Source organism: Pezoporus occidentalis, unplaced genomic scaffold (genome assembly GCF_034315485.1).
Source record: "Pezoporus occidentalis ecotype Australia unplaced genomic scaffold, CSIRO_AGI_Poc_V1 ctg211, whole genome shotgun sequence".
Classification (NCBI taxonomy): Eukaryota; Metazoa; Chordata; class Aves; order Psittaciformes; family Psittacidae; genus Pezoporus; species Pezoporus occidentalis.
Genome location: NW_026913976.1, coordinates 472288 through 494395, shown reverse-complemented (window position 1 = coordinate 494395; position 22108 = coordinate 472288). Strand labels below are relative to the sequence as shown.

Sequence of the window (22108 nt, the reverse complement as noted above, 5' to 3'; positions counted from 1 at the left end):
AACACAGCTAAACATTTTGGTCCTGTATCATCTGACATCAGTGGTCTGCTGCTTTCTGGCTGTGTTCTGCGTCTAGCAAAATTGTCTTTCAGTTTTTCTCAGGACATTGCTCCTCAGCATCTCCATGTTCTTTTTTGTTTGCAGTTTTATTAGAAATAATAATAAACCCCAACAATTGCCTTTTCACCACACTTTAGCTTCGAGCAAAACTCTAAATAGAAGAGTCAGCTCCTGTTAACACTTTGTCATCCACCGCAGCCATTTACAAGGAATTGATGATCTCTTAAAATAGCATGGTTAGAGTGAAATGAGCCAAAACGATGATGATGATAAACAAGTTGCCATGGTGTCGTGGTTTAAACCAAACCAGACAACTCGGTCACTTACTTCCCCTCCCTTCTTGCCCTCCCCCCTACTCCTGGAGGGGACGAGGGGGAGGGCAAGAAGGGAGGGGAAGTGAGTGAATGAGTTGTCTGGTTTGGTTTAGCCCATGTCCTTCCGGGTGGGACTCGTTTCTTGGCCGGTGGTATCGTATTCTCTGTCCCTTCTTGCCCTCCCCCTCGTTTGACCCCAGACAGCCAGGACGGTGAAGAGCAGCTGGACGGCCAGGTACAAGTCCATGGCCACGTCCGTCCCGCCCTGCTGCTGGAGGACTGTTACAAGAGATGGAGCCTGACAAGTTTCTGCAACTTGTCGTCCAGGCATTCTAGAAGTCATCATGGACTGGCCAGAGGGCAAAGATTTCGGAATGTACCGTCATCATATGCAAACCCAGTCAGACAGCTTGTTCACTCACTTCCCCCCCTTCTTGCCCTCCCCTTATTTATACTTCAACCATCATCCTCCATACCAAAGAGGCTTTAACCACTTGGCTTGTTTAATTGCAGCACGTTTCACACTCATTGTAAATGGTTAGATCATCTCTACGATGGCTGATTCCCTCAGAGACTGGATGCCTTTGTCTATAGTAGTTCACTTGGCCGAACAACTCATAACATCGTCCTTGTATCCCCGACTCCAAAAGCCGAGGGGTCGACCTCGAGTCTCCCCTGGAGCTTTCTGCCAGAGGCTCCAGGTAGGACCGTTCTCCCCAGCTGCAGTGTACAGCACATTTTTTACATCTGGCCCGGTCCAGACAGGTCCAAGGGCTACTGTAGCATGGTGATTCCCATCACGATCAGCAAACAAGTCTCAACAGCATTAAAAGGCCTCGGAGTTTATGAACCATTTCATCCACTGTTAGTGGTACTATGTCCTTGGTGAAGGCACGTCATGTAGATGCCCATGTACCCAAGAGTCGGGCCACTGAGGAACACCAGAACAACCAACAAGTGGATAAAGCGGCTAAGATTGAAGTGGCTCAGATCCCACAGTTTCATTATATCATATCTTACTTCCATCCTGTATTTGCCGCCGCCTTCTCCTGCTGCTCTGCAGCCGCCTCCTTCCGCTCCTCGACCGCCCCGACCTCCTCCACCGGCAGCCGTCCCCTCGCGGCCTCCGGCCCCGCTCCCGCCGCCGCTTGGTGCCCGGGGCCGCTCTCCCGGGCCGCTTCAGCAGCCGCCGGCTCCCGGGGCCGCTCCCCCGCGGCTCCCCTCGCCTCCGTCTCTGTGAAGTGAACAGAATCACACAGTGCCCTTTCACTTAGCTCTTAGCAGTCCCTCTGTTCTGCTGGCATGTGGCTCAGAAGCAGGCAGTAAAAGTCTGTGGCCTACTAGCATGAGGTACAGTGCATTGTTTTACCAATCTGGGTCATCAGTTCACACCCAGCAGAGCTGGGAGGAGGGAGTCCCCATGGCGTGCCCTGCCTAGGAGCAGCAGCTCCCACAACTTTCAGGATCTGATGCGTACCCTAACCTTACCTGCTCCTTTTCTCTCTGAACAAGCATACATCTTGTTCAGTGGAAAAAAGGAGTAATAGAAAGTTTGAAACAAAGATAGAGGAATAGGTAAAAATTCCTACCCTTCAACTTTTAATTCCAAACCCAAAATAACCAGCTATTACAATTTATGTTAGCATTAAAAAATGACTGCTTTCATTCCCAAACTATGTGTTTGTTCATATCTAGCATCCCAGACAGGCGATGTGAAGAGTGTTTTGAAAATCACAACCTTCCACACAGGATGGAGCTACTTTCTCTTACCAGAAAGATTTAAGCAGTGTGAGTGGTTGCTGGTACTCTGAACACTTCTACATAAATAATATTACATGGAAATAATTATCAAATCTTTCAAGACCGTAACAGTCAGTGCAAGCCCAACACAGAGGTACCCCTTGTTGTACACGTGATCTGAACTGATTGATGCTGCAGCATGGATGCACTGTGTGGTGGCTGCTCTTTACAGACACAACTCAGGCTTCTACATCTCCTGAACATTTCCAATGAATAACATTTTACACAACAGCATAGCTTATGCAGTAGTATTGGGCAAAACCCTTCTCCGCTGGGTTACTCCACCACTCAGGACTGCCTTCAGAGCTTATGAGTTTCCTCAAACAACCTCCTTATCAGAAGCCTCACCTTTGTACCACTCAGGGCTGTTGTACACTATAAGGCTTTCTAACTGCAGAGGGGACATGCCGGCTGTGTTTTCCTGCTCCTCTGTTGCACAAAGGACTTCTGAAATCTGCTTGTATTTGCCCAGAACTCTTCAGATTTTCAGCTCAATCTCAGAAACTGGTGCTGGCACTTTGGAAAAAAACGATCATGCCAAGCCCTTCAGCAGGGCACTGTTGCTGCCTTCCTTAGTACTAATGACTAAGAATCCCTTTTGTCCAAATCTAGGGTGGAATCACCCCTATAGAAGACGCTTGATTCATTATGAGATCCAAGCAACTCATCTAAATGAACACATCAGTCTTGGAGTCAACATTTTAAGATCACATCTTATCCATACCATAAGTTCTAATAGGTTTTGCCCAACAGTGCACCAGAGGGCAGTATTGTTAACCAGTTCTGGCCTGCAGTTTATTGTGGAGGAATTTATAAAGTATATGTGTGGGGGGTGGAATGTATCGAAACTGTCAGAGATCATGGGAAGGAGAAACTGCAGCTGGCAATTAAGAGTGACCCGTCCCTGACTGGTACTTGGAAGATGTTGGAACTGGCAAGGAGCAAGGACGTCGGAACTGGAAAGAGGATGTCGATAGGAAAATCAGATAGACCTTTCACCTGATGTAACCACAAGGCAAACACAGATGTGCTTGGCTAATTGCTTGGAAGCATATAGATATAGTGTAATCTTTGCAATAAAGGATCCAGCTTGCACTCTACCTCTGGGTCCGTGCCTCCATCCTCACATATATGTGCAAGAAAAGTTCTCTTAAATCATGCCAAGTTGTTTGGAGAAAGCTTCTGTAGATTAAAAACTTTCTACACACTCAGGAAGCTGTTCTTCAGGGAGCTCTCTCAGTATGTGAGAGCACTGTGATGGTACCAGTACTTCAGAAACTCTCCAGAAGAAAGGATTAGACCAGATTTCTCTTTTGCTAAGCACAGGAGGAACAAAGACACATAAATGTGAGAAAAGGCAGCAACTGATTAATTTGTTTTTATGATTTTGGCCATTCTAATTCATTTTGGGAAGTAGACTATTAACTAGTATAGATGTTGGAATGAAACAGGAGTAGCAAGAACAAGAAGAGCCAAAATATTTCTGAAATTAAGCATGACTAGATTACAACAAAGCCTATAGATTGTAGCCATCTGTAAGAACAGAAGATTGGATACAGCCTGTAAGGTCTGTGTCTTCTTGTTCCCCTGTGGCTGATCCTTTAGTAATTTAGAGACTCTGAACAGAAGACTTACAAATCTTATATAGCCATGAAGGGTTGATTTAAAAGCTCCAGCATTGATTCCTTTGTTCAGATAGTATGCCTTTATTTCCATTTCTTCCTGTTCTCCAAGTGTTTGTTAGTTCCAGACTTTGTCCAGACAGATGTTACATGTTGAGTAAATACGAGCCTGAATTCAAGTGGATAGCCCTGTCCTGCAAGCACTGAGCATGCAATTTCCTGGCATCAAAACCAGTGGATCAAGGAGTGTTTTCCCATATCAGGACCTCAAACAGTAATCACTGTTTTAAAAAAAGCCTTAAGGACAACAGAATTGACTCAGCTTCTTGATTCCTTCTTCTTAATTCCTTTAAAATTCCTTTCCTTCTTCAAAAAATAAAGATGTATAAGTTCTGCTAGGATATTCTTTGAATGCCACAACTTGGCTTTTGGAGCCATTCCAGCTTTTTGAGAGCAAGAAAACTCTCAGGGGTAAGTTGTAATTTTATATTTTAGAGAGGTGAAGGGAGGGTCAGCAGTCCTTGTCATAAATACATTGCTATAATCTGATCAAGTGTCCTTGTCCTTAAGAAAAGGTCCCTTGATAAAAGAATGCAACAGCTGTTCTCTGTAGCATGGACAGAACATATTTTCTGCTTCTGTCTTACTATGCACAATCTGGAAGTCCAAGATACTTTGGTACTCTAGTTCAGCACAAGTTCATTTTTTTAATTTTGCTCAAACTTCATTATTTTTATCTGTAGTTCGTGCCTTGAACTGCTACGTGGCACTGCCTTCATCACCTCTACTTCCATACGTGCTAGATCTTGCGTTCAACAAGACTGGTAAACCAAGTATGTCCTGAAAGCTGTGCATGGGGGGAAGAAAGCAGCATTGCAGTTTACTGGAACACAGCTAACAGAGGAGCCAGAGTAAAATCCAGGCTAAGACCTGCATAGACCTTAGGACAAAGAGCAGCCATCTCTCCAAAGTATGGGAATCTGTAGGAGACAGGTTGCTGTTGAAGGCCTCTGGCAGAGAACTTCCCTTATGCCCTGCACACCATGGCAGGCTCTGCATCTGGCACAATGCAGGCGGAAGCACACAGCTGCTGGAAATAAGGCATTTGTGGAATCACTTGCCACAGGGTATCAGACTAACTCTTGGTCTAAGATGGATCACGTTGTAGAGCACTATACATTTCCATTAGGAACATAACATTTTCAAAAGATTTTGCAGTCAGCTACATGGGAAGAAATGGAAAAGTCGCTTAAGTCTGTGACAGATAGGGACTCTGTTGGACGAATTTTCATGGGAAGTGCATAACAGTACAATAGTGGTGTTACAAAGAAAAGCAAGCAGTGGATCAAGTAGACTTAGAAGAAACATATCCCTTATTTTTATTAAATGAGAAGCACATAGGTTGTTCTGAATGACTTGGGATTGTGTAACAGATGTGCCCATGATCCCTGAGAATGTTCCCATGATCCCTGAGAATGTTCCCATGGCCTGTTAAGGAGGGCACTGTACAAACATTCAAGAAGGTGAAGTCGCTACCTGGAGGAGATTATTGTACTTATGCATGATGCACATACTGGGTGTAACAAACAAATGGAGAACGGGGCACAGTAATGATAGGAAAGTGCAGGTGGATAAACTGGTTATGATGTACAGCTAGCACGAATAAACATAACAAAGCAAAACACAGGAGTGAGAGCAAGAGGAGGAATATTTAACACTGATTAAGTGGAACGATTTACTTATATAAAACATCAGTTGGTCACCCCAGGACAACATTGCATCTCATTTCTATGGCTCTAAATAGTAACCTGTTAATAACCGGTTTTCCCTAGCACATGTAGGGGTATGGGCACAGCTTTCACCTTCCTCCCTCAAGTATATGCCCCCAAAAAACTTTTCTCATCATAAAAGGCACCTCTTGAGCACTTAATTGAGTATTTATGAAGTTGCAAGCTCTCTTTTTGCCCCTTAGCAGTCCTAAAATTCTGATCAATCTGCAAGTGTTGATGGCCATTTCAGGGGTGCTGGGTGGGTGGCTCAAAAGGTTGGGCATTTGTCAGATTTCCACTTAATGCTTTAGAGTTCTCCTGGCACTTCACATGGGTATACTTTTGCCATGCATGCTCACTGATGTGCCTAATACGCAAAGTACTCCAGGTTCACCTTTGCATTTATGTTGATGCACAGCTTAGGCTTCTGATAGAGTGAACACAGAAACATGATCTCCATTCACTTTAAGCCATGGGTAATACGCTGCTTTATGTCTCCATTATCCTTTGCTGTGCCTGTGGTGTGGAGAGTATCACCCAGTTTGCAATTTCTGAAAACCTTAGTGAAGGTGAGTTGGCTCAGCTTCCAGCTACAGGCATTATGGTTGGAACTACCAGCAGAAAACCTGGCAAAAACAGAGGTTAGTTTTACAGTTTAAGTAAGAGTGATGCTTACTGATTCATATAGGCCTGCCTGAATCACCTTTAGACTTTACAGGGCAGTGTGTACAAACCTGTCTGAATACTGGACTAACATTTCAGGGTCTGAAGACACTACTGTGGTGCTGCTGTCAGTAACTAGAGCTGCTCAACTGTCTTTACGTGTACTTCCACATCCTTTCCAATCCAAGTGCAGACACAACCAGTTTCACAGCTTCTGCATGAAGGAGTACAGCCACCACCTCTGGAAAGCAAAGGAAACAGTGGCACCTCTTGAGTAAAGCATGAAGACTTCATGTGCAGGCAGCCATATGCTAATTGTCATCTGCAGCTGGTCAGCTTTGGGCACCCTGAAGCCTCCAGAAGCTGGAATGAGCATTAGCGGGCAGCAACTCCTTTACAACACTGTTCGAAGCTAAAACCAGTTAACTTTGGACCTCCGGATCAAAAAGCCAGTGTGAAGGCATCCACCCAGATTTGTGAGTGAAGAAACTACTGGCCAGACAGGAACACTCTGAACTTTGGCACCACATCTCTTCCTCAGTCCAAAAGAGCTGGTGTTTGCTAACCTTCATGCTGTTACATGCACCTTTGCTCTTCACTTTGAAAAAAACTGCAGGAATTCTTGTTGCGCTCTCATACACAGGATTTCATCCCACATTGTGTAAAAGGATGTGCAGGACTGACTGTTTTAACTACAGATTTCCACAAGCCTTGGTAGATTCAATCTAAGCTGGCTGCTTCACAAGTTGATAGAAGTTCTTTGTTTTCTAGTCACCTGCAGGCTCATTAAACATGTCTGGCAGATCCAGCAGAGATATGTTTTCACATCTTCCTTGCTGTAAACATGGACCAAGAATTCCTCCTCCTCCTTCCCCAGTTGCATTTGGAAATACGTTGTGTGTTGTGTGCCTGTTCTGGCTGTGACAGAGTTAATTTCTTCACAGGAGCCTGTATAGTGCCGTGCTTTGGATTTGTGACTAAAACTGTTGATAACACACCAGTGCTTTAGCTATTGCTGAGAAGTGTTTGCACAGCATCAAGGTCTGGTCTTTTTCTCATCCTGCCCCGCCAGTGAGCAGGCTGGGGGTGCACAAGAGGCTGGGAGAGGACACAGCCAGGACAGCTGACCCCAGGAATATCCCAGACCACATGAGATCATGCTCAGTGAAAAAGGCTGAGGGAAAGGAGGAAGAAGGACAGATGTTCAAAGTTACGTTGTTTGTCTTCCAAAATCAGGTGTGCCTAGGACCTGCTTACCAGGAAGCGGCTGAACATCTGCCTGCTGGTGGAAAGTGGTGAATAAACTCCTTATTCTGCTTTGCTCCTGTCCTGGGTTCAGCAGTAGCAGTCATTTTTCTCCTTCTTCTTAGTAGCTGGTGCAGCGCTGTAGTTTTGACTTCCAGCCTGGGAACAGCACTGATAACACCGATGATTTTAGTTGCTGCTCAGTAATGTTTACTCTGACCAAAGACTTTCTGAGTCTCTTGCTCTGCCAGGGAGGAGGGGAAGCTGGGAGGAAGCAGAGACAGGACACCTGACCCAAACTAGCCAAAGGGGTATTCCATACCACAGCACGTCATGCCTGCTATATAAACTGGGGGCAGTTATCCAGAAGGGTTCCAGGATCACTGCTCGGTCAGGCTGGGTATCGGTCGGTGGGTGGTGAGCGGTTGTATTGTCTCCCCATGTTATTTCCCTTATCATTATTATTATTGGTGGCAGCAGTAGTGATTTGTGTTATACCTTAGTTACTGGACTGGTCTTATCTCAACCCGTGGGAGTTACATTCTTTCGATTCTCCTCCCCGTCCCTCTGGGAGTGAGGGGGAAGAAGGGGGGGGAGTGAGAGAGCAGCTGCGTGGCTGACTGAGTTTAAACCATGACAGCTCCACGTACTGAACTGCCTTTCTATCAACCCAAAGTTTTCTTTGCTTTTGCCCTTCCAGTTCTCTCCCCCGAGCTGCCAGCACTCAGGCACTTGGTCCCTCAGGAGCAAGCAAGTGCCTGAGTGGAGCCTTTGTTGCCAGCTGTGTCAACCCACCACAGTCCTTTATGGTATTCAACATGGGGCAAGAGGATGTCGAGGTACTAACATGTGATGACAATGTGCTATGTAGAATTTATAGCTGTTGTTAAGAGGCAGGGTCCTATGCTTGCTTGCCTTTCTGGCTATTGGAGTTTGGTGCTCGTTAGTGGCTGCTTTGGACTTTTGCTGTTTGTTGTAGCACATACTATCTTACTCCACTGTGCCAGGGAACATTTTGTTAATAGCAATGGCCACATGCCTGGGCTGGCACAGGGCCCAGGCACTGCTGCTGCTCCTGTGCTGCTATACTGGAACACCAGTGTTACAGGCTTAATTTTCATTCTAGCAACCCACAGAGTGCTGTGTTTTGGATTTATGACTAAACCAGTGTTGACAATACATGAGTGTTTTAGCTGTTACTGAACAGGGTTTGCACAGGGTCAAGGCCATTTTCCCTCTGTGCCCTGCCAGTGATTAGGCTGGGGCTGGACAAGAGGATGACGAAGGGAGACAACTGGGACAGCTAACCACAGCCCTATCCATTATAGCAAGAAGTAGGAGAATCTCCAATTTGTAAAATCAATACAGATGTATCGAGTCATGCTCCTGCAATCAACTTTGCATTTGTCTAATTTCACATAGAATCCTACATAAATAAAGAACTCATTACTTAGAGCCTTTAAGATCATGGCCTTCTTAAACATGGATGGTTTATTGTACAAAATCCTGGTCCTGCTGAAAAGTTAGCAAGCTTTTCTTATCTGCATTCTGGGGTAAAACCTGACTCCAAAGTTTACACGTTTTATTTTTACAGTGAACATGACTTGTAGTGCTATTTCATGGCTGCATCAAATAAAAATAAAGTAAGGACCATTACAGAATATTAACAAACTGATATTTTAATATGAAGCAAGTTCTATAAAGTTCTACCATTGAAAGAAATCCTGATTAGCTCTGAAAATTCCCATGGAGCTGAAAATTTTACTCTCATAATGCAGAATTTCACTAATTACTGCCAAAGAGCACTGTCAAGGCAAATATCCAATGTCCATGTTTTCCATGCTACAATATTATCTTTATTTACCAGTGAAAGAGTTTGCAACATAATTAAAAAAAAAAAAGAAAATATTTGTTTAGCTTTTATACTTTTTTCACTCTGGTTCTGTGCCTTCCTTTTGAAATGCATGGTCTGTAAGATACAAGAATTGAAAAACTACTGAACTAACCTGGATAAAACCATATGAGGTTCAAAGACAAACGTCTCTGAAAAATCCACCCTGCTGAATGGTACCCAGTGTGGTAAGTGGAAGTTCTGCAACTAAAAAATTTACAGGATGAAAGCCATAAACACTACTGAAAGCTCAGCCAAAACTTGCTGGAATAATGAGTTCATAGACTGTGTGTATATATTTTAACTAGATGTAGCCACCCTGGAAAAAAATCCATGTGTGCTCCACGCACAAGAGTAGTTCTATTACTGAAAACACTGTTATAGCTAAATGGTAAAGAAGGTGCAGGTGTTGCCATTACCCAGCTTCATCCAACCCTCCTCTGCCACTACCAGGTGGTATTCTCACTGAGCAGCTACAGTTCTCAATGTATCCTATTGGAGGGAGCTCCCCCACCCCATGGTCTAAAAGTTTGCATGGGACAGTGTCAGGAGCTCTGGATCCTCACTGGTTCTACTGTTGTCATTCCATGACCTGCCAGGTTAAATCACTTCCCTTCCTGTTTCCAGGAAAGAAAGATACCGCCGTCTCCCCTTCCCCTTGCAAGGGCACTAAAGACGAATTACATGAAATCCACAGCATTTCAGGCGTGCCTGGGTATGCAAGAAACAAATCAGTAATGTGAACCATATTCTCCAAGGGCCTGCACACACCTCAAGGCTGGGATGCATTCTACTGTTGGGGCAGTGTAGATGAAAGATGTGGAGGTGAGGCCACCTCTACAATCATTTCTTACCAACACATTGCTGGAATGCAGCACCACAGCTCCATATCTGCACTAGTTTTCTCTCTCAGCCCTATGTACAGAGAACATCCAACTGCTGTAAGCTTTCTATTCCTCCTCTCTGCTGCAGAAGCATTACAAAATGAAGTTAATCAGGGCTCAGGATTAAGGCCAGAGTCTCCATCCCTAGGGATTTAGAACTTTTAAGTAAAAGGTAAAACAGAGCGTGTTATAATGAAGAAATGATAATACAAATGAGAAGGGACTGTTGTTTCTTCCCAGAGAAAAGAAATGGTTTTCCAAAGTGTGTATTTGTAGGAACAAAAATTCTGCCAGAGAAGTCTCTCATAATTCCTGCTGGCAAAACATTAATGTCCTTTGAGGAAGCACACATCCAGTATGATTGCTTTAAGGGTTTTAAAAAGCCTCATTCTGCATGATGATTCCTGAAGGGTTAAGAGCTCCCAGAACCGTCAGTCCTTTTTCACAGTCAGACCCCCACCAAAATCGCAGCCATAGAGTTCTACACGAAGGGCAATACCACTATACCACGTTCTTGGAACAATGCGGATAAACCTGGATAGGATGGGTGGGTTAAAGAAATGTTTGACATGCCCGTTGCTGTTTTCATTACCCAAGAAAACCTGAAGATTAACAAACACAAAATTAGTTAAAAGGCAGCACTTAAAAAAGAAAAAAAAACAAAACCAAACCAAAAAAAACCAAACAAACATCAAAGCAAAACCCAAACCTGCTTTTTCATTTTAAAATGGTTCCAAGCTGTTGCATTAACCATCCAGGGAACATGGACCAACTCGTTTCTGATTTTACATGAAACCACATCTAGCCTCTTCCTAAAATGCTAGTTGAAATTTAGTTCAGACCAGCAATATCTGAGTCTGAATCAATTAAACAGCCTCTGTTTCCATCCACACCACATTTTCCATTCTAACTTGCCTGAACTAAAACAAACCAATCTTCCCTTATTTTACTGCGTCAATAGCCCTTGCGGGTTAGGTTAGTGAGTAAAGTGATATGAGCAACGACGTAGTACTGTGTCCGCTTTGTCAACAGCTGGAGCTGTCCAGCTCTGTACAGCAAAACTGCTCACTAACATGAATTTAATTTATAAAATCAAGGCAGAAATAAAACAGCTGAAAAGAGGCCCCAGGAAATCTGCTGTTCATTCAAATTAAATGTTCTCCTTTACAAATAATACTAGTTCCTTTTATCACAATGTTGACTTCATACTCTACAGATTTGGCATTCTTCCCTGTTACTAGTATTAATTACCATGACTAAAATCAGATGGATATTATGACATTATTTGCAGTAACCCCAGATCCCTAGCATTATAAAAGCTTCTGAGAATTTCTCTTCAGCTCTTTAGCGTACTCTGCCTTTGAGCCTTGACTGTGCTCAGCATCTAAATGCAAGCAATAATACAGTTGCCAGAGCTGAGAATACCTTTGCCACTGAGCTTGAACCATCCGTATAGGATTTCCACTCTGAGCCTTGGTCGCTGTATAGGATAATATAGGTTTTCACAAAGTTTTCAGCAGCCATGTACTTGACCCCCTGGGTAGTGATTGCAGTTATCTTCTTAACTGTGAGGAGATCAATTTGCAGCCACTGTTGGTTGTTGTTCAACTATAATTCATAAAAAGAGTTGTCTATTAGCAAACACGTCTTATGTCCGTATTTGCCTAAATGAAAAATCCTGCTTAAAGATTGTTAAAACTGCATCAAAACTGTATCAAAGAAGTGCACAAGAGTAAAGTTGAGGCAAAAGTCACAACCATTCTTTGTGGCCCATACAATTAAATTCTTCACTGCAGGTAATGTCTTGGTGTCTTAAGATTTCCACATTAATTTCCAATACATAACAAAAAATAACACAGATTTATCTCCAGTATTAAAATGTAATACACGATATCAAATGCTTATAAAACTGGTATCTTACAACAAATCTTTGTGAAGCATCCAAGGTGCTTCCTAAAGAAATGCAGCTCCATTTTGAAGACTCAGATGCTCACATGCCTTACTGAAGGTCATCTGCCCCCAGATCCATTAAGGTGCACTACCTATATGGCACCCAGAAAGGTTTCTTTAATCCCTTCAAGCCAAATATTCAAGTTGTATTCATATCCGGACATTAAAAGGACTGTTTCTGCAGGGAAGTGCTGCAGGCTGAGGCCCAGAGAACAATATCCATCTGAAAAGATGACTTCATGGCTCTTGCTGGAAATTTGCCACTGGAATTGTTGAAGGGGCTTCTTCCCAAGGGATGGTTGTGAAATAATCCTAACATGCCTGGCACTGGCCACAACGTGCAGGAAGCACATGAGCACACAGGCAGTACAAATTTAGTAACTGTAGCTGTCTTGCTGTCATCCCTATTTTTCACCGTTACCTTTGCTCGCCAGGCATTCATCATTCCTTCCTGATTGAGCCGAGCAAGTGAAGGCCCCCATGTGTTAAACCAGGATGTCTTAACAGACGAGGCTGTTATCTGGGTATTCTTGATCTCTCTGTTTTCCATTCCAAGTGGCAAAGAGCAACCTGTTAAGAGAAACACCATGTTATCTTCAGTTCATCCAAGTAGCCACTGCCTAAGCAACAACGCTGGAACTGAGAACACCCACAATTTTAGCTTCATTTAAGATATTAGGTAAAAAAATTGCCAGAAAGGAAGCATGTGACCCATTCTTACCATCTACTTCACAGCCCAGAAGCTCCATGCGGAGAGTAGGCCTGTTGTAGGCCTCAGTTGGGTAAACTCTGATGTACCTAGCAATAATAGGGGGATCAAAGATGTTCTCTTTCACGCCATAGGCATCAGAATTACCTTCAAAAATCTGTTAAAGAAAAATTAAAAAAAAAAATAAAAAAAAGAAGAAAGTCCATACATAGTTAATTTAGTGCAATCACAACCTTGGATGCTGCAAGCCTGCCCTGATACAAAAGTAGTCTTTTACACTGTTAGCCCCATCCACAGTGATGGAGTGCCCTGTGCTGAAGGGCAACTTGGAATACTTCATGATTCTATCTTAGCATATTTGAAAGTGCCTGAAAGCCTCAGTTCAAATAAGCAACCTATTTCTATGTACTACATAAGTCAGTAGTAAGATGTAAGTAATGAGGGGAGAGATAAGAGAGAACAGGTTTTCAGTTTGAGAGTTGTACCATAGAAACTTCAGGGAGAAGAAACCGAAGGGAGCTGTAATAAGCATGGTTGGAGCAGTTGGGCATAAAATGAACCTCTTTCAAGGTATGACACTTATGACAGAGGCCTTCTGCAGACAATTCAGACAGCTTAACATTCCGCTGTTGTGACAGCAGAAAGGGAGGGACAACAGGGAAGATCTAATCCCAAATGACATACAACCTGATTTTTAGTTCAGCTTCCTGCTTGCATCAAAAAAGCTGACATGGACTTAGGAAATAAAAGTACGGAGAGATACTTGTAAAAAAGCCAGACTCTACACAGTCAAGGTCATAGGGCCACAATAAACACTAGTCTATGAGATTCCCCACCTTACAGGTCTTCTGGCCTGAATTTTATTAGATTGTTCACTGCCCTTTGCAGCTTCAAGCTGTGTTATTACATCTCTGAAAGCCATAATTTTTTTTCTCCTATCTCTTAACATAAAATTAAACTGTTACCTCACTGTATCACCCAGTGATGCTATCTAGGTTATCACAACCCCTGTGGCACATACAGACCTTTTGTGCTGGTGAGCTGTCTCCTTTGAAAGTACTCCACTTCCGTTTGTCTTTGCTGTAAACAATGAAGAACTTCTGGACATACAAGGACTTTAAAAACTGCTTGGCTCCTTGTGTCTGTATCCCAGTTAACAGAACTTGTCTTTGAAAGTCCACCTAGGAACAGCAAACAGTGTTTCAAAACCAATAATGCAAGCAATATCCATTTCATTCTTTGTCATATACATGTTGGCTTTGTGCCCTGCATTTTAACATCCACAACACTAACACTCTCGGGAGGAATAACAACCAGATGCCAAATTCCAAATCAATGCTGTCTCACTCTCCTATAATTTGAGTATTTGTCTGTGTGTGCATTTCATGTTGGAGGCCCGTTTATACTGTTCAGCACAGCACCACGAAGGCACCTCAAAAATATCTGTGACAGGCAGAACTCTTTTAGCCTCATTTTACAGATAGACAAAAGGAGTATAAAGAAATTAAAGACTTGCATTCTCATGAGCTGCCTCTAGTTTTGGATACCCAGGCTGATAAAAGACATTCTGAAGTGCAGAAAAGCTACCATTGCTGCTGATACCACATCCAAGCACTTAACAACAAATCAGCAGGGTGTGCCTGTCAGCAGTGAAACTCATTCTCTGGGGTATGTCTTCCATATCGCTGCATACTTTACTGCAGTAACTCAGCTTCTCACTACCATGCCCCCAATCAAATTCTCTCTCCTCCCAGCATTATTTCCAGTTAGACCTCAGGTCTCCCGACTTCACCTCTACTAACTTGCTAGCACATCAAATGTTAGCAAGGCAAACACAACAGCCACCTGTTTAACTTACACTGCAACACTAGTTTGAGTCTTTCTCCTCTCCAAACTCCCAATTTTAATGAGATTTCTAAGAAATCACCTAAATTTGGGTGCAAATTTGCTATCTGCTGCAAAAGTGATTGTGATGGAAAAAAAATTATGGAATGACGTGACAATGATATGGTGCTTGAAGCCATAATTATAAGCGTAATTTCCCTATGAAGCCACACTGTGCTGTGTCAAGTTGGACACAGAAGCATCTCAACCGATCAACCAAAAAAAAACCCCAAGAAACCCTAAACCCCCCCAAGCTATCTGAAGCAATGCTTGAGTGTATTGCACTTTAAATGATCACCCAACACACACATACATATAAATATGCACTATCAGGTAGAGAGAGGGCGGGAAAAGTAGTAGAAAGAATGACTCAATTTGCCTACAAAATGGTTACAGTCTAAATTATGATAGTCCAGTCAATGACTTCAACGCAGTAGAGACTGTGTTACTCCAGGGGAGGTAGACAGTTCATGGCATCACCATTCAAACTTGCTAGATCTTTTCAGTTTTCCCCAGCAGTCTTCTCAGAGAGAGCAAGAACATCTTGACCTTCTATAATAAGTTGTAGGAAAATCACAACTCGATTACGGTCAAGCACTTGCTGAACCAACCATACCTGGATCCAAGCAAGTTCTTCTTTTTTCACTACAGTGCTCCAAGCATTGTACGTTCCAGAATTGTTTAATCGGGCTAACTTTGGTGCCCAATAGTCTAAGACAGAAAACAGGAATAAAGGATGAGTAAATAAATTAAGGTTGCAACCTGCTATCGCGTGCTTCACTTCTTTTCCAGTCTGTCTTGGGGGAGAAAGCAAAACAAACCCATCAACCAACTAACCAACCAAGTCAACTGTGAAGTTTTATAATTGGCAGAATGACTTGAAAAATAACAGCATTTTTTGTAGCGCACTGTCTGCTGCTTTGGAACTGGGGTCTAGAGTCTGCTAATCAAGTGCTGGCAACCAGTAGTTATCAGACACAATGTGCTCTACATTCATGGAGGACAGCTCCTCTCTGCATAATGAGGTTTCCATGTTAACAACTGATATGGAATATATATGACAACAGAGTTTTCAAGCCTTTATAACACTGTGGTAGGAAATGAAGAAATTAAACACAAAAAAAAACACAAAAAACCCCCACATTTTCCAAAATAAATAATCTGTTATTTCAAGGGAAAGGATGTGTGTTGCTGCATGTATGTGTAACCTGTACACCTTGATTTGCCCCTGTCCATGTAAAATTCTGTCAGTTTCTCTACCAAATGATCCCACTTCTCTACCAGGAAAATACTTGGTAAATTAAAGACTCTGTCATTGCTCTGGAGGGATGCCAGGTTCCCAAATCTTTCATACCAAGTATACTTTGTCCTTTCACGCCTCATACCAAAAGCTTTTTGAATACTTGGTGTTCATTTTCAAACAGGGAAGCCAAAGGACAAAAAGACAGAGCTGGGGTTGTTCCAGGTCATCCAGCAGGCCATAGACAGAGGACTCCCCAGCTCTCAAGCTTGCGATACTGACAGTAGACCTGCGACACTGTTAGATTACAATGATGAGGGCTACTTCAGACAGCTCTCAGTCTCTGCTTACAGCACTGGAGAGCTTTTAAACCTGACAGTGGATTAACTGCTGAACTGATCTTGTAACACCTATCATGAGATGCCAAAAGGATTTGGAACTGCAATACTTTGCTATGCACATTCAGGAGCATGCCCAGACCTTTTCAAGCATTAACTCACCTATATGATGTGAAGCATCAATTTGTGAATCGAGTATGACACCACTTGCTAGACCCATTGGAATCTTGCACTCTAAAGAGAGCACAGTAGGTTTGTTGTTAAACAGGAGGGAAATTCCAACATACATTCTAGTGGAATCTTCTCAAACATCATCACTCAGAACAATTCTTAGTAACAATGTAACATCACCACTCTCTTCCCAGAGAAGGCCAAATTCACCTCTGCAATTTCTCTCAACAGATTAATCCACTGGTCACTGAGGGGGGATCTCAAATTCAAAGCCAGTATGCTAAAGGAATAAACATTGTATGCTAAATACTTCAGAGCTACTATGGTAGAGGTTAAACACATTTTTTCTTCTACCACAAATCTACAGTAACCAATTCACACCCTCCTGAATGCACAGACAATCTGCTTTATTTTTTTGCAGAACAACCTCCCAAATTTATTTTTAGTAATACTGAAAGGGTAGAGATGACTTTATAGCTTGACTCTCCCCAGTCAAAAAACCTCCTTAGTTCAGTACCTTTTTCTATAACCAAATAGGATGCCTGCATTCCTGCTTGCTGATATTCCCCCACTTCAGTGTCTAAAAGCCACCAGCCAGGTCTCTGCGGTTTCATTTCGATTGTTCTAAATGAGCCTAGAAAAAATGGAAGAGAAACATGTCAGAAACATTAGCATCATAAGGTTGATGTTAGCAAGGCTGGATTGTAAAGCAAATATCATCCTGTGACTTAAAAAAATTAAATTTCCTGCTACACATTACAGAGAGCAATAGCTACCAGCATCTCAGTAATTCCTTTCTTAGCAAGCAGGTCACAGCTGGAGACAGAGTTTAGAATTAAGTGACCAGATCAAAACCTAATCTTTGCTGCTGGTGCAAAATAGAAAATCTTGGATGCCTGTACGTAACAGCAGGTACCTGCACATTAAGTTCAGTGCTGAGCCAGGTAATGGACAGTGCTATTAAGTTTATTACATAATGGAGGGATGTTAATTTGGTGCTGATTGTAGTTCTTACTCCTGCTGCCCCAGTGTGTTGAGTTCTTCAAGCAATGTAAAGGATAGATGAAAGAAGCCAAAAGTAGATGTGGGAGAATCAGATGTATGGGCCCTCGCCTCACTTTTTGCATATCACAGGAGTGCCAAGGATTGAGCAGAAAGCAGATACGGTTTAGACTATTTACTGCAGTTTTTAGAAAGCACAGTATGTGCCCTCATTGCTTTTTGTATATTCATTTTCCATATATATCCCTTCTCATCTGAAAAGACAACATTTGTCCAAGCACTTAAGTTTTGCCTGTAACTTCACTCATCTTTCCAGTTTTAAAGTACAACGTTACCTTTATTTCCTTGTTAAGCAAGGTGCAAAGCGATGATTTTCCTTCTCACCATTGTAGGCAAATGAACCAGTAGCACTCTCAAACTCTTTCTTACTGTGCTCAACAGCAACTTCTGTCCACCTTTATACTGGTATGAAGACAACAGGCTGCAATGATCACCCCTTAGAACTTATTCTGCTCTGATACTTACCTGGAAGGAGCATGTATGTACCAAGCTGATGCTGTGGCTTTCCTTGTTCTATGAAGGTCTGTCCATGAAAATTAACAACATGAATGTCTTTTGGCCCACCCATATTCAGCAAATGCCATCGGACCAGTTCACCTTCATACATCCTCAAACCTTGCAAATTGTAGGTAATCCCATTAATGGCTGAAAATCAAATAACATTGTTGATAAGGAAAACTGCTCACAAAACAGGTCTCAAAGTGCTAGAATGTAGTTATCAAAATGAGTAAAATATTTAATGAAGTAAAGCATTTGGGAAAAGGCAGATTCCTCTTCTCAACATGCCTTTTTCAAACATGATCACTTACAGCACACAAACATCAGATTTTCAAAGACAGAAACATAGTTTTGTTACCGACCTTCAAAAGAAAAAAATGGTTGCCTTGAACAGTCAGCCACTTATTCAAGTCTACATGTCTGAAATCTCTGCATCCACAGAGAGGTATATGAAGAGCTGTCTTATGGCTGCTTTAAATTCCTCAGTAGAACTATGTGATTTGTCAAATTAGGGTAGTATTTTTAAATTTATTGCAAAAAGGTTTCAGGGCATTAACTTCTTCCTAAAAAGAGGGTCTTTTGGTTTTCTTTTTTTCTTTTTAAATATGGGGGATAGATGTAGGTGTGTACCAGAGAGTAGTTTTCTGTTGGAAGTTTCAGTCTAGTATGACCTTTCTTTATCGTAATAACAAATTTCCAGTCAATGCTAATCTTTACATATGAGACTATGACTATTATGGGTATAATGAAGAACAACAACAAAAATGACCCCATTCACATAATTAACATGTAAGATTTATGCATGTTCAAAGACACAGTGAGCTGAGATACCTCCCCCAACACCTTTCCTTCTACCACAACAAACTGAATACTTGGCAAAATTAAATAAGTACCATAGAATTTGTGGCACTGCTGCCCTTCCTGGGTCTTCTCAGTACACGGACTTCTAGAATGTTTGTCAAAGTACCAGCTTTTCTCTTCATCAAAGACCATAAAAAGCAAGAAAAAGTCTCGGGTCGATGTTTTGCTGTTGTTTGACATACTGAAGGTTCCTTTTTGACAAACCAGTATTGGCCCAATCAAACCAGAGTGAATATCTTTCTCCTAGAAGGTAATGAACTCATATAAGATCTAAGAGTGGATTTCCCAAAAGATGTCAAGAAAACACAGAATTCTGTAGAAATGCATCAGACCCTAAAAATTTAAAGCAGAGGTCAGAATTGTTGTTGCGTTGTATCTTTACTTTCCTGTGGCTCAATCTACCAATAAGCTCCACAATTTGAATTTTTCAACAGCTTATATCCTCTTTTAACTGAGTATAAGAGATTAAATGTCAGATGGGAACATAAGGCCCAAAATGCCAGATAACCAAAATGTGTTCTACAGCTATACAGCAGTATCATTTGGAGATACTTAAAACTTGACTGGATGTGGTCTTGGAAACCTACTCTATCTGACTCTGCTTGAGTTGGGGGTGGGTGGACTAGATGTTCTCCAGTGATCCTTTCCAACACAAATGTTTCTGTGATTCTGTGATCATCCCCAGCAACACTACCACTTCTATTTTGATTTCCTTACCATATTTAAATCAGAGTAGTAGATCCAGGACCGACAAGCTGCTCCTGACTGCACAGGTCCCGATCGCCTGTTTGCATACCATACGTATATATAGCTGTTATTTGGCTGGACTTGGTCATCCTCCTTAAACCAGGCAGGAGATTCATCGTCATAAATGCTTCCCTCAGATGACTTTTCATAGAAGAGTCCATGAGCATGGAGAGAATATGGTCTGGATGCCAGATTCTTAAAATGAACCTAAAAACAAAACCAAAAACACCCCCCCCACACCAAAAAAAAAAAAAAAACCAAACAAAAAAAAAACAACAAACCAAAGAAAGGAAGAAATAGATTCTCTTCAGCAAATGCAGGCCTAAAACAAAGTCCCCACACAATAGATTCCCATGACCTTAAACCATGGTCAAGGTTTGTAAAGTGATTACAGGTTACATTGTGCATAGCAAAGCTGGCAGGGATAGCATCTGTCGTCTCCATGCAGAGCCACCCTCTTCGATGGAGGTAGTCAATTAAAAAGTAGAAAGCATGAATCTAACTCCCTGTCTTCCAGAGTCTATGTTCTTAGGACTTTCATTGTTGCCCTTTACAGGTGGATACGCTTAATTACAGCAAGCAGGGAGATGGAGAGTTTCTACCTTGTGAGCTTTGTTGCAGCTGCACTAAAGGACAGCACAAAATAGTAACACCAGACTTCTGTATGTATCACTCCCACTGAAATCAGTGCATTTCACTTGTCCCAGAGAAGCACAATGATAAGGAGATTACATATTTACCTCTCCTTACAGAATGATGCTCCCAAGCTAAAATAGCCTCCTTCTTCTAAGAGAAATGTTTTTTAATGTAGCTCAATGTGTTCCTGTTGTGCACTACTCCTACTGAAATAAGCAGAAAGTAGAGAGATCTACTCTCCCCATCTAAGCCCATCCATCTGTTTTGGAAGACTGACTGAAGAAGGGGTAAGAGAAGGGAAGCTCTACAGCAAGGTGCTGCCTAATGCAAATATACCACTCTATCACCAGCAATACAGTTCCTCTCTATCCTTGTTGTTTGTATTAGAACTAACCAACCCATCTACAGCAAAGGTTTTTCAGAGAAAAGTATACCTTTTGGATAAATATATTAATCCTTAATACAGATTTATTAATTTCTTTAAAAAATTAAGAAGCTCCCTTTTCATATGTTCAGTGCAATCTGGGTTTAAAAAATAATAATTTTTTAACATTGAACTTAAATCTCATTTTACATTAGACTCGTAAGTCAGTATCTACTGTTAGGAAACAGAAAAAAAACAGAATTTACTATGGAGAGGAGAGAACAAGGATGTGTTTCAAAGCAACACACTACTGTGTTTTTGTGTTCACATTAGTGTTTCTAGCTTTGAAAACTGTTTCCCCAACCATCATCTTTTAAAAATGTGTGGGATTTTTAGACCCATTCTATGTCACACTGTATAATCACCACAAGAATCTTATGCTGCACACATGTTCAAAACATTGACCTACTAGGATAACATCGTCCACTTCAGTCCGGATAACTGGCCCCAGGATGCCAAGGTGTTCATTATACTCGTCTTCATCCTGAAGTGTCGTAAAGGTACTGTCTGTATAGCTTTGGAAAATCACCTTATATGTGGTGCCATCTTTACAGGGTTTGTCATTCATCATTGTACTGAAAGGAAATCCCCAATTAAAAACCCACACAGTGAATCAGTAATACTAGCTTTGATGAAACCTGAGAACTCATACAGCAGGAACATTTTAGAATATAAAGAATAAACACACAAATAAATGCCAGATGATTCTGAAAATCGTGACTTGCAATGTTTAAGCAATTCTAGTTCTACAGTTGTACAGGAGATCCTTTGAAGCTTTGGTCAGCTATCACTGACCAAAACCTCTAATCTTTCAAACCCCACCTGAGCGCTGTTTTCCTTTTTTACAACTAGCCTTAACAATCTGAATCAGGGCTTAGGTTGGAGTGTAGAGAGCCTACCACCTATGCCCTACTGTCACACAGACATACCTTCTCTGGAAAGCTAACAGAAACACATTTTGCCTTTGATTATATCTGCATATTGCCACACAAAGCTGGTAAGAAAAAGTAAGCTTTTAGGCATTCTAACCATACTGCAGATCTTAAACAGAAGCACCAAAATGCTATTATTCTGATAAAACATATTATCATTCCCTATAAACCTCACCCTATTATCAATTCTGAAAAACAACAGAAACTTAACCAAAGTAATCTAGTAGGAAAAAAAGGCTGTTTTTCTGCTCTTCAGCACACTGAGAAAGTATATGCCATGGGCTCTGTTAATTTTGATGGAACTATCCAACTCACACTGGCTGAGGATGAACCTCAATGGAGAGATCTATCTAGAGCTCTGAGCATAGAAAAGGGTTCTTAATTGTGTTTCTCTTGATTATAGTAACC

At 41.9% G+C, this 22108-nt stretch overlaps 1 protein-coding gene across 1 annotated transcript in view; it reads right to left on the bottom strand.

The window, feature by feature from the left end:
• Positions 1–8931: 8931 nt before the first annotated feature.
• Positions 8932–22108, bottom strand: part of F5 (coagulation factor V) — a 33070-nt gene continuing 19893 nt past the window's right edge. The window contains exons 14-25 of the mRNA XM_062619493.1: positions 21178–21343; positions 19679–19915; positions 18994–19204; positions 18068–18247; positions 17058–17174; positions 16532–16603; positions 15408–15502; positions 13933–14088; positions 12920–13064; positions 12620–12768; positions 11674–11856; positions 8932–10850 (exon numbers count right to left, since the gene is read on the bottom strand). Of these exons, the coding sequence (XP_062475477.1) occupies positions 10680–10850; positions 11674–11856; positions 12620–12768; positions 12920–13064; positions 13933–14088; positions 15408–15502; positions 16532–16603; positions 17058–17174; positions 18068–18247; positions 18994–19204; positions 19679–19915; positions 21178–21343 (1882 nt within the window). The 3' untranslated portion in view covers positions 8932–10679. The remainder of the gene's footprint in view (positions 10851–11673; positions 11857–12619; positions 12769–12919; positions 13065–13932; positions 14089–15407; positions 15503–16531; positions 16604–17057; positions 17175–18067; positions 18248–18993; positions 19205–19678; positions 19916–21177; positions 21344–22108) is intronic.